The following is a 14,051-nucleotide window of genomic DNA, read 5'->3' as shown; positions in this document are numbered from 1 at the left end:
AGCCCCCCGTAGCAGCCATCCTCCGCTCACTCCCGGACGTCATCGTCGTCGAGCCGGCGTTGTTTGTGTTGATGTCCCTGGAGAAATCACTAGTGAATCCTTATGCCTTGAAAGAGAAAGAGAAATGAAGATGTGGTAGAGGATAGATTTCGCTCGTGTTGTGTCTTTCGGTGGCAGGTGCTTACGCCGCTGCGCCAGCTGCGGGTGCCGCTTGTTGGCTGTTGACAATGTGCTCCGCCATGCCGAGCGACATGTTGCCGCCGTTGAAGGCGACGAACTGCGACTTGAACATGATGTCTCCATAGATCTGGAGTTTGGAAGTGGTTGCCTGGAGTCCGCCGAAGCAAGCTGAAAAGGATCAAGGTTAGTATTGTGCAAAGACGCCGAGGGAATAAGGTCGAAAGAACTTACTTTGAGCGTCGACCTGAGCGAAGTTGATGTCGCTACCCTTGACACGGGCCATGTAGACACCGCCGATATCCATCATGAGGTCGGGAAGTTGGGCATTGCAAGGGAAGGTGACGCCACCGACGGTCTGGTCGTTCTGGGCGCCTTGGACCTGCGAGTAGTAGGCCTGGACCATGGGAGGGTTGGCCAAGATGAGGGTCGTTCCGGTGTCGGCAATGGCCTGAGCACCAGCGGTACCCTGCTGGACGGCACCACCACCGACGGCGAACTTCTCAGAGGGGAACTGCCAGAAACCGCTGGTGGTGTTGACGGGGATCCAGGTCATCTGGCCGGTGAACTTGGTGTTGTCAATGCGGCCAAACTCGTAGGCACCAACGGCCTTCTTGCGGAGGTCAGCAGTGAAGACAGGCTCAGCGAGACTGGGCATGACGTTGTCGAAGAAGGTCTTCTGCTTGTCGGGCTTGACGGTGTTCAACTTGGAGAACGCAAGACCCATGAGACCGTTGTTGGCGGTATCACGGACGAACTGCTGGGAAACGGCGGTAGCCATCTCGATGGCCTGCTTCTCGACAACAGCGCCACCGATCTCGACACGGTCAGTACCAACGACACCCTGGGCACCAGAGCCGTCACCGTAGCGGATGCTGAAGGAGCTGCCCTGGATCATGGTGGCGCCACCGGTACTCTTGGAAGGGTCGTACAGCTGGTGACCCTGTTGGGAGGCGGCATCAAGCATGGATGTGAAGACCCACAGGTCAGAAGAGCCGGAGTCGAAGTCAACGTTGACCTCCTGGCCACCGATCTTGATGGGCGAAACGTACTCGACGTCGTTGCGGATCGGCGTGGCGGTGGTGAGACCGGTTCCGGGCTGGCCAGCGGCGGCCGTCTGGTTGCTCGCGCCGGCGGCGAGAGACTTGAAGCCTTCCGCCTTGACGGGGGCTGCCGGTGCCGGGTTGGCGGCAGCCTGGGCATCCATGGCGTCCATGGCGTCGAGGAGGCCCTGGGGGATGGGCATGCTGAACTTTCGGTAGGCCTTGATCAGTTGTCTCGGTCCATTGTGGCCCTGGAAGTTCTCGTTGGGGACTCGGGGGACGAGGAAAGAACCGCGCTTCTGGAGAGTGCTGCGCTTGTCGACCGGGGAGGCGTCGGCCAGGGCGAGGAAGCCGAAGAAAAGGACCAACGTCCGCAATACAGATGGCTCCATGATGTCTCTTGTCTATCGTCCGTCACCAGGACACAACTCTTTACAAACTTGGGGGAGTGTAAGGAAAAAGGGAAGAAACAGGCCACACCAGGCGGCTCGCGGTTGTCAAGGAAGGACGAGGGGCTATCACCAGGAGCCCTCAAGAGTAAAGAGAAATTAAGAGTTCGCGAATGAATGGAACTGGTGACGGGAATGGCCAAGAAGAGAAGAGTGACCCAGGACGAAGGAAAGCAAGAGGAAAAGAAGAGGTGGAAAGGCCGAGTTAATGTTCAAAGTAGGAAACTCAAGAGATGGCCACTGGGTGGCATGGGTTGCGAGGATTATACATGTTGCAAAAATGGGACGACGACGTCGTGCGCTCGTTGCTTGGAGCCTCCAGGCGGGCCAAGTCTCAAGTTGTGATGCCCTGGTCACAGATTGTCCCGGTCGACAAGGGCGTGCGCGTCCATGTCAGGCCGGGCAAGCCCTGGGAGGAAACGGATCTGGCGTTGGACCGGTCGAACTACTGCGAGGGCCTGACTGGAGGAGGGGCGAGGAACACACAGAGAGAGAAGAGGCGAAAGGGGTGTGCGCGCGTTTGTGTGTGTCTGCTTGGGATCAGTATCTCAGAGAGAGCGGTGGTCGAAGTCCCCTCCGCCAGTCGGGATCCAAGACACGAGTTGCGGCAACGGGGTGGATCTGGCAGCATGTTTGGAATTCTGCGAATACGTCGAGGAGTAGATCGGTTGCAAGCAGGGGAGTCCCCCTTACCCCACAGTGAGCCAAGCTGTGATCCAGAACAGGGATACCGGTCGATCGGTGCCGGGAGACTAGCGCAGGGGCTGTGGGTTGAGGGTGTGCGTGGGTGTGTAAGAGACGGCAAGGAGGGGAGGGAAAATGGACGTGTGTAAGTGGGTGTGTGATTTGCCTCTAGGCATGCGTCTTCCTACTCACTCACACGACGCAGTTGTACTTGCGCTCGCTTTCTCTTTGGTTGTGAACCGTTGGAAGGTCTGAGTTGCCAAGAAATGTTGGTGCTTCGGATGTTAAAGTCTGCTAGACCGTGGAGGCCGTTTGTCAGTTGAGGTCTCATTTAGCTCAGTTCGAACCAATTAAGCGTTGATGCTTTGGCAGATTGGCTTGGCGACGTGATCCCGGCCCCCTCTTCCTCTGCAGTCATCTCCGGTGTAGGTAGGATGAAGGCAACACCGCGGATTAGATGGGCGCCGGGGAAAAGAGCGACGGTAAGACGAAAGCGAGGCGCCTGTCAACATCGAATCCTCGGAGCCAGCGCCATTGTTAGACCTAAACTAAGCCTTGCAATGCTAGATTGATTGCGTAGGCGTGGGCAAGTAGGCTAGCGTGAGGCTCGAGAGATCACAAGCGCCGTGGCTTAGGAGAAATCAAGCACTCGGGATCTGCTAGCCGGGCCGTTGCATTTTCTCCAGTGCTGCTGCAGATGGCCAGACATGTTCCTGACCCCGTGTTCTCCACCGGGCGGCGTCGGTGAGCCGAGCAGAGTCGCTGGTGTTGTTGTTCTGGATCAAGGGATCCAGAAGCCTGACCTTGACCTTAGTCCAAGTAAGCGAGGCTAAGCATTTAGACGACGTAACAGATAGATGTGTCCCCCGAGGGTCTCCACAGGCTTTATTCCAATTAATTGACTGAAATGTCGAATTGGATGGATGCTGGATGCCTGCCTCGCAGGTGCTTAAGTCGACTTTGGGCTGCTTTTCTTTTCTTCAGATAAAACATTTCTTCAGATAAAACACTGACAAAGGTGGACGGCGGCGGATATCCGACGAGGAACGCAGAAGGAGGGAGGTAGGGGAGAAGAAGCGGTATTGATGCTATTCTTGGCGCTGCGTATTGGAACGGGCATCCCTCCTGCTGTCGAGGACGAACCGGGTTTCCACTTGTCGATGCGACTGCGACTGGAAAGGCAGTCCAGCCAAGTCCCCTTGGCGGTTGGAAACGAAAAGGCAAATCAGAGGGGAGAGGCAGTTTTCTGCGACGGGGGTGGACACACCGTACGTCAGTTTCCAGTCGCAGCAGGGGAAGGGGATCGAGCGCGGGAGAGCGGCGACAGATGGGCGCGGTCGACGGAAGATTCCCATCCAGACGGTATCCCGGATTAATCTCGTCATTGGCCTTCTTTACTGAGATGGTCGGTTGGTTCAATTACAGCCTTCGCAGTTGTTTCCGCTTGGCGTTTCAGCGATCCCCATGGTTGCTCTCCCGCCGCTAACGAAAGCCTCATGGTGCCTGGCTGGGTTTGGCTGGGCATGGGCAAACAGCGATGGAGGGCGAAAGCCAAGACTTGCGCGCCTGGGTCGCCAAGGGCGATCTATCCACGCCCCCATACGCTTGGCGTGCTAAGCTTTTGGTGTTGCGGAAGGGGGATACCGAACATTTTTAGGTCCCGACTACCAAATACTTGAAGTGGTATTCGTGAATCGGACGAAAAGGAAACGAGCGCCGCTGCTGAACATGAAAGCCAAAACTGTCAGTGTTTGCGGGAACTCGGGGCTCTGTTCCCAGGTCACGCCAGGCACAGCACAGCCTCTGGGAAGCATCGTCGTTCTCGCAACCTGCCAGCCATGCCCTCGATTGCCAGCACCATACAGGCAAGCCAGGTGACAGGCGCTTGGAGCAGCACGACTTGTGTCAAGCTACCGGCCAGGTTGGTAGGCTCCTCCTGAGTTCACGAGTTGAGCCTTCCCTTTGAGCCGTGTCCCCATCATCTAGTCCCGTTCTCATCTTCTTGCGGCGACCGTCGTCTCCGTGTCCCCATCATCTAGTCCCGTTCTCATCTTCTTGCGGCGACCGTCGTCTCCTGAGAAGAAACCCCTTGAATGGTCTTTTGTCTTGGACAGGGAGGCTTCAGGAGAGGCGACATGAAAGGGACAGGCAACTCGGCAACTCACTGACAGTCTACTGACGCGGGGCCCGGATAAACGGCGTCTTGGGCCATCGTTTGGAACGTTTGGAAGCAGCGTCGTCGTAGCCCTGGGTCCCTTCGGAGACGGCACCACGGGGCAGCGAGGCCCAATCGGTCGATGGTGGCCAGAGATGTCTGGGTCTCTCCAAGTTCGCGGGCGGTTGATGGTGCTGCTGCAGCAGAGATGCAAATCCGTCATCCACATCATCTACATGGATGCAATGGCAACGCCCAGTTGGAGGCCGCGGCCAGGCCGGGTGGGGAGGTCCTGTGTGTGTTCCTCTCTGGTCGACGTCCCCCAGTGGACAGGCTGACAGGCCCTGAAACGGTCCACTGAACATTCTGAGACAGCGCTGTGCGGCGGAATCCCAGTCACTTTGCCCTTCCGAGCCGGCCAAATGTTCCGAGCGGCACATGCGCCCGGGCAGCGACATGCATGGGGCCTCGTGGGCGTACGAATGATAGCACGAATGGGCATGCGAAATATGAGGTGGCTGCTGACTTTGAAGTGCAGTTGCTGAGTCTGCCGATGACTGACTGACTGAAGGCAGAATTCTGAGCCGCAGCCACCGAGAAAGCGGTCCTTAGTAGAGGGAGAGCACGACACTGTCAAGCTGTGCAGCTGCATGTTTGCGCCGCAGCCAAGAAGGATGACAAACTATGAACGCCTCCAACATGGGCATGCCCTGCCCACACACCACACCGCAGAGTAATGTGCTCTCAGTTGACTGGGTTTGAGGTGTCAGAGACGTGATGGCCTTGCAACACGATTTGCAATTCTGTTTGTTCTCGAGAAACGCGGCTAGGCGGAGGACGGAACCTCGAAGGGCCAACCGATGTCTGTTCCCATTTCATGTTTGTGACGATGGCGGCGGCTGATGCTGAATCTGATGCGCTTCGCCTCAAACGATTCGACGTTGTTGCGACCTTCTATTCAGCGCAGCGCCTCATGTCAGGGACGATCAAGGGCCACCTGATGGAGCACCGGATGGAACCACGAGGAAGGAAATAATATCTCATCTTCCATAGGCAAGGTCTGCATGAGCCATGCCTTGCCTTGCTTCGCTGCCATGTTCAAGGACTCCGGCCCATGTCATGCGCGCAATTGGCAATGGCATAGTGAACCTGTACTCCGTAGGGCAAGACAGGCGACTATAAGGTTGGCCCGTCACGTTGCGCAGAAACCGGACCCTGCGGCAGGCATAGGACAAGATGAGATCAACCGTAATTTGGGTGTCTCTGTAAGTCAGGAGTGGGCTCGCTGGCCGCCATCATCTGAACAGCCGCGTGCCTCGGGATCAGTACGCGTAGGTTGTCATGTCGGAGGAAGCAACTCTAAAACCCAACCTAAAAAAAGGCGAATGTGGAGGACGTTCAAGGGCCAGCCAGGCTCGCCTCGGCTTTAGGCTCGGAGAGTCATTGAACGATGATGTCGTTATAGGTGCTGATGGTTGAAGACGTGGTGGGTGGTTGCTGTGGAGGCTCTTATCGAGTAACTCAGTCGTTTGTCGTTCGAACGTTAGCAAGGCCGGACTTCCTCAAGAGACCGAATCGCTTGGCAACTTGGCAGGCAGGTCACTGGGCGTAGTCGGGGGTATCTTTCGGTGCCGCGAGCGGAGGGTAAGAGAGTCAGCGACATGCAGAGAACCGACCGGTCGTTGGGTGGCACCGGTTGTGGCAGTTTTTGGCATTCTCGTGTTCGGAAATCCGATGTATTCTATAAAGCCCGAGGATGTCGCTGATTGTCTGCCTGTTGACGAAGCATGTGAGGTGGTGACGTGAGGCATATGGCTGATGCGGCTCCGGCGGACTGCGACCCCGACTGCGAGCGACTGCGACTGCGATCGCTTGGCGATGGTGATCATCTGCAGGGCGACGAAGGATCCAACTCAGGGGACCACGACCGATCACCCTCCAATAGTGGAAACCAACGGTCCTTGAAGCTTCCTTCTGTTGGCCATTTGCATTCCGATTGACCTAGGCGGGGGTGACGACAAGAAAAGCTTGACTGACATGCAGACATGCAGGGCAGGTCGGTAAAGTAGAAAGGATAAAAAGCAGTGGAGGCGGGAGGAAACGGGCTTGCAGGACAGCATCCACAATACTAGGTGCGGTGCCTGTGGCCGGTGGAAAGTGAATGAGTGTAATAAGACGTCTACGATATGTTTGAGCGATCTGTCTTGGTGTTTCTGCCAAGCCGGCAGTGAGGACAGGACAGGCGATGCACCGGTCGAATGCTGGAAATGTGACCTCTGGGGATGTGGAGGGAAGCACCTCGGCACCGGGGGGATGGAGGAGGAGGAGGGACAGCATCAGCCTCATTGTGGCAAGTGGAGAGAAAGGTCCGAAGCACCGCCACACAGCACGACACCTGGATGGCTCTCTCTTGATACCTCAGGCAGCAAGGACCATTGGGTGTGGTCTGTGCACAGGATGACAAACATTACTGCCAGTGTTGCATCCGAATCAAGACCTTGGCCCCCACGTGATCTGGCCCGTGCCACAGATGAAGCTCGGTTCGCGCGGAAAGCGGGAAAGAAACCCTGCAGCAGCCAATCAGAGGGCACGTCAGTCTGGCGAGAAACGGGGACCATCCAGCATCCGAGGGAGGGTCCAGACACATGACTGGTTCTGGACCGAGTCCCAACCAACCAACCCCGTTCGGGCCCTCTTAGGTCGCTTTTGTGTGTGACTGTGACTGGCCCACCCGCTGCAGCCCAAGGGAAGGAGCCACTGAGAGGGAAGGCGTGACTTGCGCCCGACTCGCGCCAGACGGTGTGAGGTGGTCCATGACTGGTGAGTGAGTGCCGCCCTCTAGGTACCTCAGATGAGGTCTCGTCTCCTCTCCCGGACCCGGACGTAAGGCGGGGCACTGGGCAGCAGCGGCAGCAGAGCCTATCCGTAGGTAAGGTAGCCCGTAAGGTAAGGTAGGTAATTAGGTAGGTGCCTACCTATGGATCCGTAGGTTCACGGTTCACAGTTCAGCTCCTCCAGCCCGCCAACCGCCAGCCTCGTTGATTTGTTGCTTGCTTGCCCGCTCCATTCCTATCTGCTCGCCTAATGTAGGCATCGACTTGCGCATTTTTGGCAGAATTCTATCCGCACCGTTCTCCATCCATGAGTTAGCCAACGCAGCGGCATCTGCAGCCAGCCAAACGAGAGAGAGCGGTTCGTCCTTGTTCGTTTCGCACGCTGTTCTTCCCCACGCGCAACGCTCGCTCGCTCCAACGCCTTGCTGCCCGCCCGCCCGCTCGTTTCGCTTCGCTTCGCTTCCCGCGCAAACCTCGACGAACACTATCCGTACGGATACCGTACCTATTCGTCCCTCCCTACGGATACCCAACGGTGGTAGCTACCTACGTGCTACCTACTTTTTGCTGAGGGGACCACCTGCTACGGTCGGGTCGCTCGCCCACTCAACTCGTCACGTCCCGTCCACGCCCACACACGGCGTGTACCGCAACGCACCGCACCGCACCCACACCCCCAATCCACCGTCCCTCCATCCATCCACACAATTACCTACTGGTCCTGTCTGACCTTCGACCTGACCATCCGTACCGCACCTCACCGTCGAGACTTGACCGTCCTGTCGTCGGTCTCGGTGTGTCTTGCCCACGTCAAACGTCGCCCACCGTTGTGCCCCCCCCGTTCAGCGACTCCTCAATCTCCGAACCCGGCACACGGCCACATCGCCGTTCAGGGTCCAAGACACCCGGATCCATTTTCCCACTGCCATCCTATCGATATCATCCGTTCCCGTCGACATCTCTGGGGCCACTAGACCCCGAGCTGTCCCTCCACCTCCGCCCGACTCATCGTCGACGCCCTTCCGTCGCTCTCCCTTCAAAAGGCCTCAATGTCGGACGACGAGTTCACCGGCCCTGACGGCCCATCCGGCGCCGCCGGAGGTGATCGCGACAAGCGCGCACCGCGCTTCAGCTGGACTCCCGCCTACGAGGCCACCTTCTTCCGCTCCCTCTGCGACTCTGTCCAGCTGGGCCTTCGCGAGAACCACTCTTTCAAGGCTGATGCCTGGGATCGCGCTGCTACTGCCTTGCGCGAGAAACATGGCGCATACCCCACAAAGAGCCATCTCGTAAACAAGTCTGACAACGCGCGCAAAAAGTTTCGCCTCTGGCGCGGCTTGCGCGAAGACCCCGAGTTCCTCTACAACCCAACCACAAGAACCGTCACCGCCTCCGAGGAGGCCTGGAAAGCGCATATCGAGGTGAGTCGACACGCGCGCGCGCGCTGCCTCTGCCCCTGCACCCCTTGCCTTCCGGCTGCCCTTCGTCTCTGATATTGGACCTTATCGCTGACCGTCTGCCGCAGAAAGAGCCGTTGTCGCGCGCACTACGAGGGCGCCCCTTCGAACATGAGCAGTACATGGAGATCCTCTATCCGGATGTCGTCGGTTCCGGTGGCGCTCCGAAGCGCATCATGAAGCCGAAGCGCAAAGGACCCGACGTGATCCAGGGCTCCGAGGATCCGGATATGCCGGGTACCGCCGTCCTGGATCTCCAGGTCGACCCGCCATATCGCCCGCCTTCTCAGTCCGGCGTGAACCAACAGCCGGCGCAGTCCCGCGGCTCCGTCAGCCAAACCCCCGCAGCAAACGTCCACCAGCCCATGATACCCCAACAGCAAACACAGCAACCACAACAAAGACCCACATCCACGACCATCCCGCCTAGGACGCACATCGCAGGCACCAGCGCCCTCACGCCACCCGAGGAGACGGCGACGGGACGCAAGCGATTCCCCCAACATGCCCCGACAACCGACAAGGCCCCGACAGCGCAAATGGGCCACCCCACGGCGCAGCCGGTGGAGAAGCGCCGCCGCATTTCTGGCTATGCGAACCCCGCCCAGGCCTCCGCCTCGGCGTCATCGTCTGCAAGCAACCTGGACGCGACGACGGCCTCAATGATGAATGTCGGCAAGCAGCTACTCGAGGATGGGCTGGTCAAGATCGCCGACGCTATCCGGGGCCCAACCAGATATCCCGAGCAGGCCATCGATATTTTCTTCCGTGACTTTTCCGATGAAGATATGGATCTCCAGCTTAAGATTGCAGAGAAGGCTCTCACAGATGACAACAAGGCCATGATCTTCTGCAAGATGCCTCCACCGCTGCGCAACCACTGGGTGAAGCGACTGAGAGAGCTGCACAACAACCGACCCAACGCATGAGGGGTAACAGTGCAGAAAAGAGGGGGAGTGTGACGAAAAAAAGAAGAACAGCAGGCGGTGAAGGCCGAGTAAACGAAAGAGCCTTGATCCGTCAGTGTAGGATTCGTGGTGACACGGCGTTTCGATGTTAAGACGACCCTCTCGTACGCGATGGTCAGCGGGGGGCACAGGGCTTTAAAGGCAGGCTAGGCTAGCAAAGGCTTTTTTGGGGGCACTTTGAACAAGATGGAAAGGCTGGATCAAGCGCAAGTTGAGAGAAGTGCGAGGGCGTTCTTTGGTGTCCGGTCTGGGGTGGCAGGTTCAAACTGGGGCTGGAGGAGTTAGCAACCAAACGGCATAGCGACTGGGATGTTGAGCTTTCGCGACACCTTACTTTTTTTGTTGTCTTGTACGATTCTACGATATTACTACCACCACTACCAGCGATGAGCAGCGGAGGCGAAATTATCGGGCCGAGAGGGAGAGTAAGAGAGTGAGGCAGGTCAGGTCTCCTTTTTTCTATTATAGTATATTCAATACTTATTGTCGATATCGAAAATGTGGGTAAATAGTCCGGAGCGATGCTGTGAAACTAGTGAGCCTCTGGTATGACTCATATGAATAGACTGGGATGGGCTGGATGGGAAGACACTGCGTGTGGTGAGCCTAGATGCAAGTCATTCAAGCGAGCAATGTTTTTCTGGTGTGGGACAGCTCAGTTGAGATGGTGAGGAGTATCATGTGTGTCCGTATTCGCCCTGAACGCCAAGTACATACATAGCGGAGAGCCTTTCCACGTCGTGTATATCGTCAAAGACGTTAAAATTCGCCCCGCGCCCGAATCCGCGCTGCAATCATGTCATGCCCATGAGTAGAAATAAGAGTTCCAAGCCATCCGCAAAAGTCCAAGTGTCATTACAACAGACTTGTCTTCATTTCTTGCCCTTGGTCTTGTAGAGGTAGCTGCAAAGGACCGCCAGTCAGTATCAGATCTTTGTGACATCGCCGAGGTAAAAAGAGGACGCAGTGACTTACTTTCCGAGAACGCCCTCGCCAAGACCGACAACACCCAAGATGCCCAGGCCGAGACCGACGCTCTGCCACGACAAACGGCCGCGCTCGTAGAGACCCCAGGCCTTGTATCCGAGGAACGCGCTCAGGCCGACGACGCCGACGAGGTTGGAGACGACGAGGGCGCTGGCGCTGCCGTCGCTGAGGCTGGCGAACTGGCGCTTCAACCAGGAGTCGGCCCTGCGGGCCTTGCTGGCGGCCTTCTTTTTGGCGAGGTCGGCCTCGGCGCGGGCCTTCTCCTCGCGGTCACGGCGGTCGGCCTGGGTCTCGGTCTGGATCTCCTGCTCGAGGAAGTCGTTGGGGACGGTGTGTACGCTCGGCATGTCGACGTCGACGAGGGAGGAGGTGGAGGCGGCGGAGTCGGTGACGGCGACTTCGGGGGGCTGAGGGGCGGCAGCCTGGAGGAGAAGGAGTTAGTTGGGGGGTTTTGTTCACATTGTTTGAGCGGTATTGCGTCATTGTAAACATTGGAGGGGAGAGAAGGAGCATCACGCGATCTCGCAACGTACCTCCTCGGGAGTCTGCTTGGGGCCCTTGGCTGCGGCGGCGGCGTACGACACTGCATTATTCGTTAGTACACACGAGAAGTCGCTTGACGGCAACAAGGAAACCTACTTGTGTATTACTGGTGCGGGATGAAGCTGGAGAGATGGAGGTTGGACGTGAGGGAGCAGCAAGCTTCGAATGTGGTGGTGGTGTGCAGGAGAAAAAAAGGTGTGATAGGCTGGCAAATGACGTGGGATGGACGACGGGAGGGGCCTTTTAAGAGGTGGCTGTCATGTGAAGGAGAAAACCGGGAGAAGGGGAGGGAAAAGTCGAGAATCGGGAGGGGAAGGGAAAATTGCGAAGCCAAGGGCAATAGGCGCGGTAAAACGATGGCGCACAGGGGCGGGTCGTCAGGTCGTCGTCAGGTTGGTTGGTAAGGTAGGTAGGGACGCAGTAGTGTAGGTACCTAGATGCGGTAAGTGAGGTGGTGGTCAAACCACCTCCTCAGCTGCACCGTGAGCTGGTCACGGCCAAGTCATCAGGTGCAGGTAAGGTACAATTTCGCTCCCCCTCACAGATTCGAGCTTTCCTTGATCTTGGTTGGCGCGTGGGAGACCTGGGAGACCAATGACGTATGCGGCTCGGGAGCTTGGGACACCTCACTCTGGTGCAGCTCCCGGCCAATCACAACGTCATATCTCCACTCTGCGATGGGGGTGTTCGGCCTAGACCCGGGGAACAAGCCGGGAAACGGCCAGGAACGCTGTCATGCAGCGGGCCTTGTAAGGACGGGGGCCCGCGTGGGATTGGGTGGACGGGTGCCCATTAATAACAGATCTTTGCGGTGTTGTTCATGCTGCTACCCACGGCTCAGGGCTGATGGACCCAGTGGAAGACGAAAGAGTCATGCTGTCGTGTTCGTTGCTGGGCGATGTGAGGCTATTCCCACCCGACCACCCACGTAAGCACACAAGCAAATGACACATATTGACATGCTACTTTCAGACAAAAGAAAAACATCTTTGGAGATGTCTGTGTGTATGTCTATTGTTCTTGGTGATTGTTGTTTTGCGTGGTTGTTGGTTCCTACTGATACACTTTGTACACGATTATGGTACACGCAGAATATGCCCGGATTTTCCCGTCATGCTCGTCATTAGTCGCCTCTTTTGCTGCGTCCACATCTTTCCTCGTCGATGTCCGCATCTAATCCCTGTCGTCCACGTGCATGGATTTCTACAATGGTAAAAAAGGTGTGGAGATGTTTTGGTTTTTGTTTAGTTGTCGTTCGCCGCAGTGGCATCCGTCGCCGCGGTGTTGGACTTCGTGAGGTCAACGCTATCAACCTTGACAGCCTTCTTGGGCTTGGTCTTCTTCTCCGTCTCCTTCTTCTCGGGCTCGGCCTTGATCTCGACCTTCTTGATCTCGGAGTCGCTCTTGGTCTCGGCCTTGGGGGCCTCGGTCTTCGTCTCCTTGGGTGCTTCCTGCTTGGCCTCCTTGGGAGCCTCCTTCTTCTCTTCGGCGGCGGGCGGGATGGAAGCATCGGCGTTGGCATCGAGAGTGGGCTGGGCATCGTCGGGGGCGGGGCCCTCCTCGTCGTCGGCAAGCTCAGCACCGTAGACGTCGGGGTACTTGCGGAAACATGTTTGCATTCCCCTACAAAGCGTTAGTATATCCGCATCGAAACATGGCCATGTGACTTGACGGAAACGTACTGGAACTTCTCAATGCAGTCCATGCCCTTGGGCTCCTCCTTGGAGTAGACGAAGCAGCTGAAGGCAGCCTTGAACTCTTCGCCGCAAGGTCCGTCAGCCATGCCGCCGAGGCACGGGCAGTCCCAGTTGATCTCGCCCGTCTCGGGGTTGAAAGCACCCTGCTGGTCGGCCTCCGCCTCCAGGGCCTCGGGAGAACCGGGCGCCGGCTCGCCCTCGGTCTGAATCGCCTGTGCGTTGTCGGCCGCAGGAGCGGGCTTGGGCTGCTCTGCCTTTACAATCGCGCGCTTGCGCTTCTCTTCGACGATGGCGTCAACGGTGGTCAGGTCGGCATCGGAAAACTGGGAGGGCGCGGGAATCGTGCGGGCTGGAGTCGCGGACAGAGTTAATCATGTATCCCTTGCGTTTGTAGAAGGACTGCGGTGCCAGACGTACCGACGGGCTCCTCGGCGAATACTGGGCTGGTGTTGTACCAGTAGAGCGCACCAAAGGCGGCACCCCATCTCAACGCCGAGCTCTTCCATGTCCGGGGCTTGTCGGCGGGTGCTGTCGAGGCGAATCGGCGAGGGGCTGCGCGAATTGCGGATTGGCGGGCGGCGCTCAAGGCGCGGGGCGTCGAGCGGACGGCGCTGCGATACATTGTGAATGCCGAAAACCAGAACCGAAGAAACCAAAGACGGGGTAAGAAGACAAAGGGGAAGAGGCAAGGCAATTAGATTCGCGGAGGGCGCGGTCGAGTGGCCGGTAGACTGGTTGGTAATCTACAGATTCGAAAAGAAAATTGAAGCTTCGATTTCGGGTTCTGCCGGGGTTTACGCGGCGCAATCTGCACCCTGGCACCTGGCTGGCTTCGGCCGATCGGACGGCCCAGCAGGAAAAAAAGAAATCAGAGGAAAAATCGGGGTCATTCAAGCATTTCTACTGGTCATCAAGTTGGTTGGGTCATTTTATGCAGTTGATTCCTTCTTTGGTACTCTGCACATGACCTCTACATATCCCGCAGGCAGCTGTTTGTCAAAAGATAACACCTTGTAGACGCTGGTGATACAGCTGAGGGGAATATTTTTATTCTTCA

General features: G+C 57.4%; 3 protein-coding genes across 3 annotated transcripts; 1 reads left to right on the top strand and 2 right to left on the bottom strand.

Moving 5' to 3' along the window:
* Positions 1-181: 181 nt before the first annotated feature.
* GCG54_00014153 (putative aspergillopepsin A-like aspartic endopeptidase) lies at positions 182-1,612 on the bottom strand (the record flags this gene model as incomplete). The annotated part of the gene is made up of 2 exons (XM_045413994.1): positions 182-348; positions 412-1,612. The coding sequence occupies 2 exons, from the start codon at positions 1,610-1,612 to the stop codon at positions 182-184; spliced, it is 1,368 nt and encodes a 455-aa protein (XP_045269098.1).
* A 6,704-nt stretch (positions 1,613-8,316) lies between these two features.
* On the top strand, positions 8,317-9,728 carry GCG54_00014152 (uncharacterized protein; the record flags this gene model as incomplete). Its single annotated transcript, XM_045413993.1, has 2 exons — positions 8,317-8,763; positions 8,868-9,728. Coding segments are annotated over 2 exons (1,308 nt in total), but the record flags the coding sequence as incomplete, so codon positions are not given.
* Positions 9,729-10,639: 911 nt separating this feature from the next.
* On the bottom strand, positions 10,640-13,616 carry GCG54_00014151 (Mitochondrial intermembrane space import and assembly protein 40; the record flags this gene model as incomplete). Its single annotated transcript, XM_045413992.1, has 6 exons — positions 10,640-10,670; positions 10,743-11,176; positions 11,288-11,389; positions 12,611-12,920; positions 12,980-13,343; positions 13,412-13,616. The coding sequence occupies 6 exons, from the start codon at positions 13,614-13,616 to the stop codon at positions 10,640-10,642; spliced, it is 1,446 nt and encodes a 481-aa protein (XP_045269096.1).
* Positions 13,617-14,051: the final 435 nt, after the last annotated feature.

The sequence above is a fragment of the Colletotrichum gloeosporioides genome (assembly GCF_011800055.1).
Source record: "Colletotrichum gloeosporioides strain Lc1 chromosome Unknown consensus_14, whole genome shotgun sequence".
NCBI classification, from domain to species: Eukaryota; Fungi; Ascomycota; class Sordariomycetes; order Glomerellales; family Glomerellaceae; genus Colletotrichum; species Colletotrichum gloeosporioides.
The sequence above is the reverse complement of the archived record's forward strand: the minus strand, read 5'-3'. Positions and strand labels throughout refer to the sequence as shown.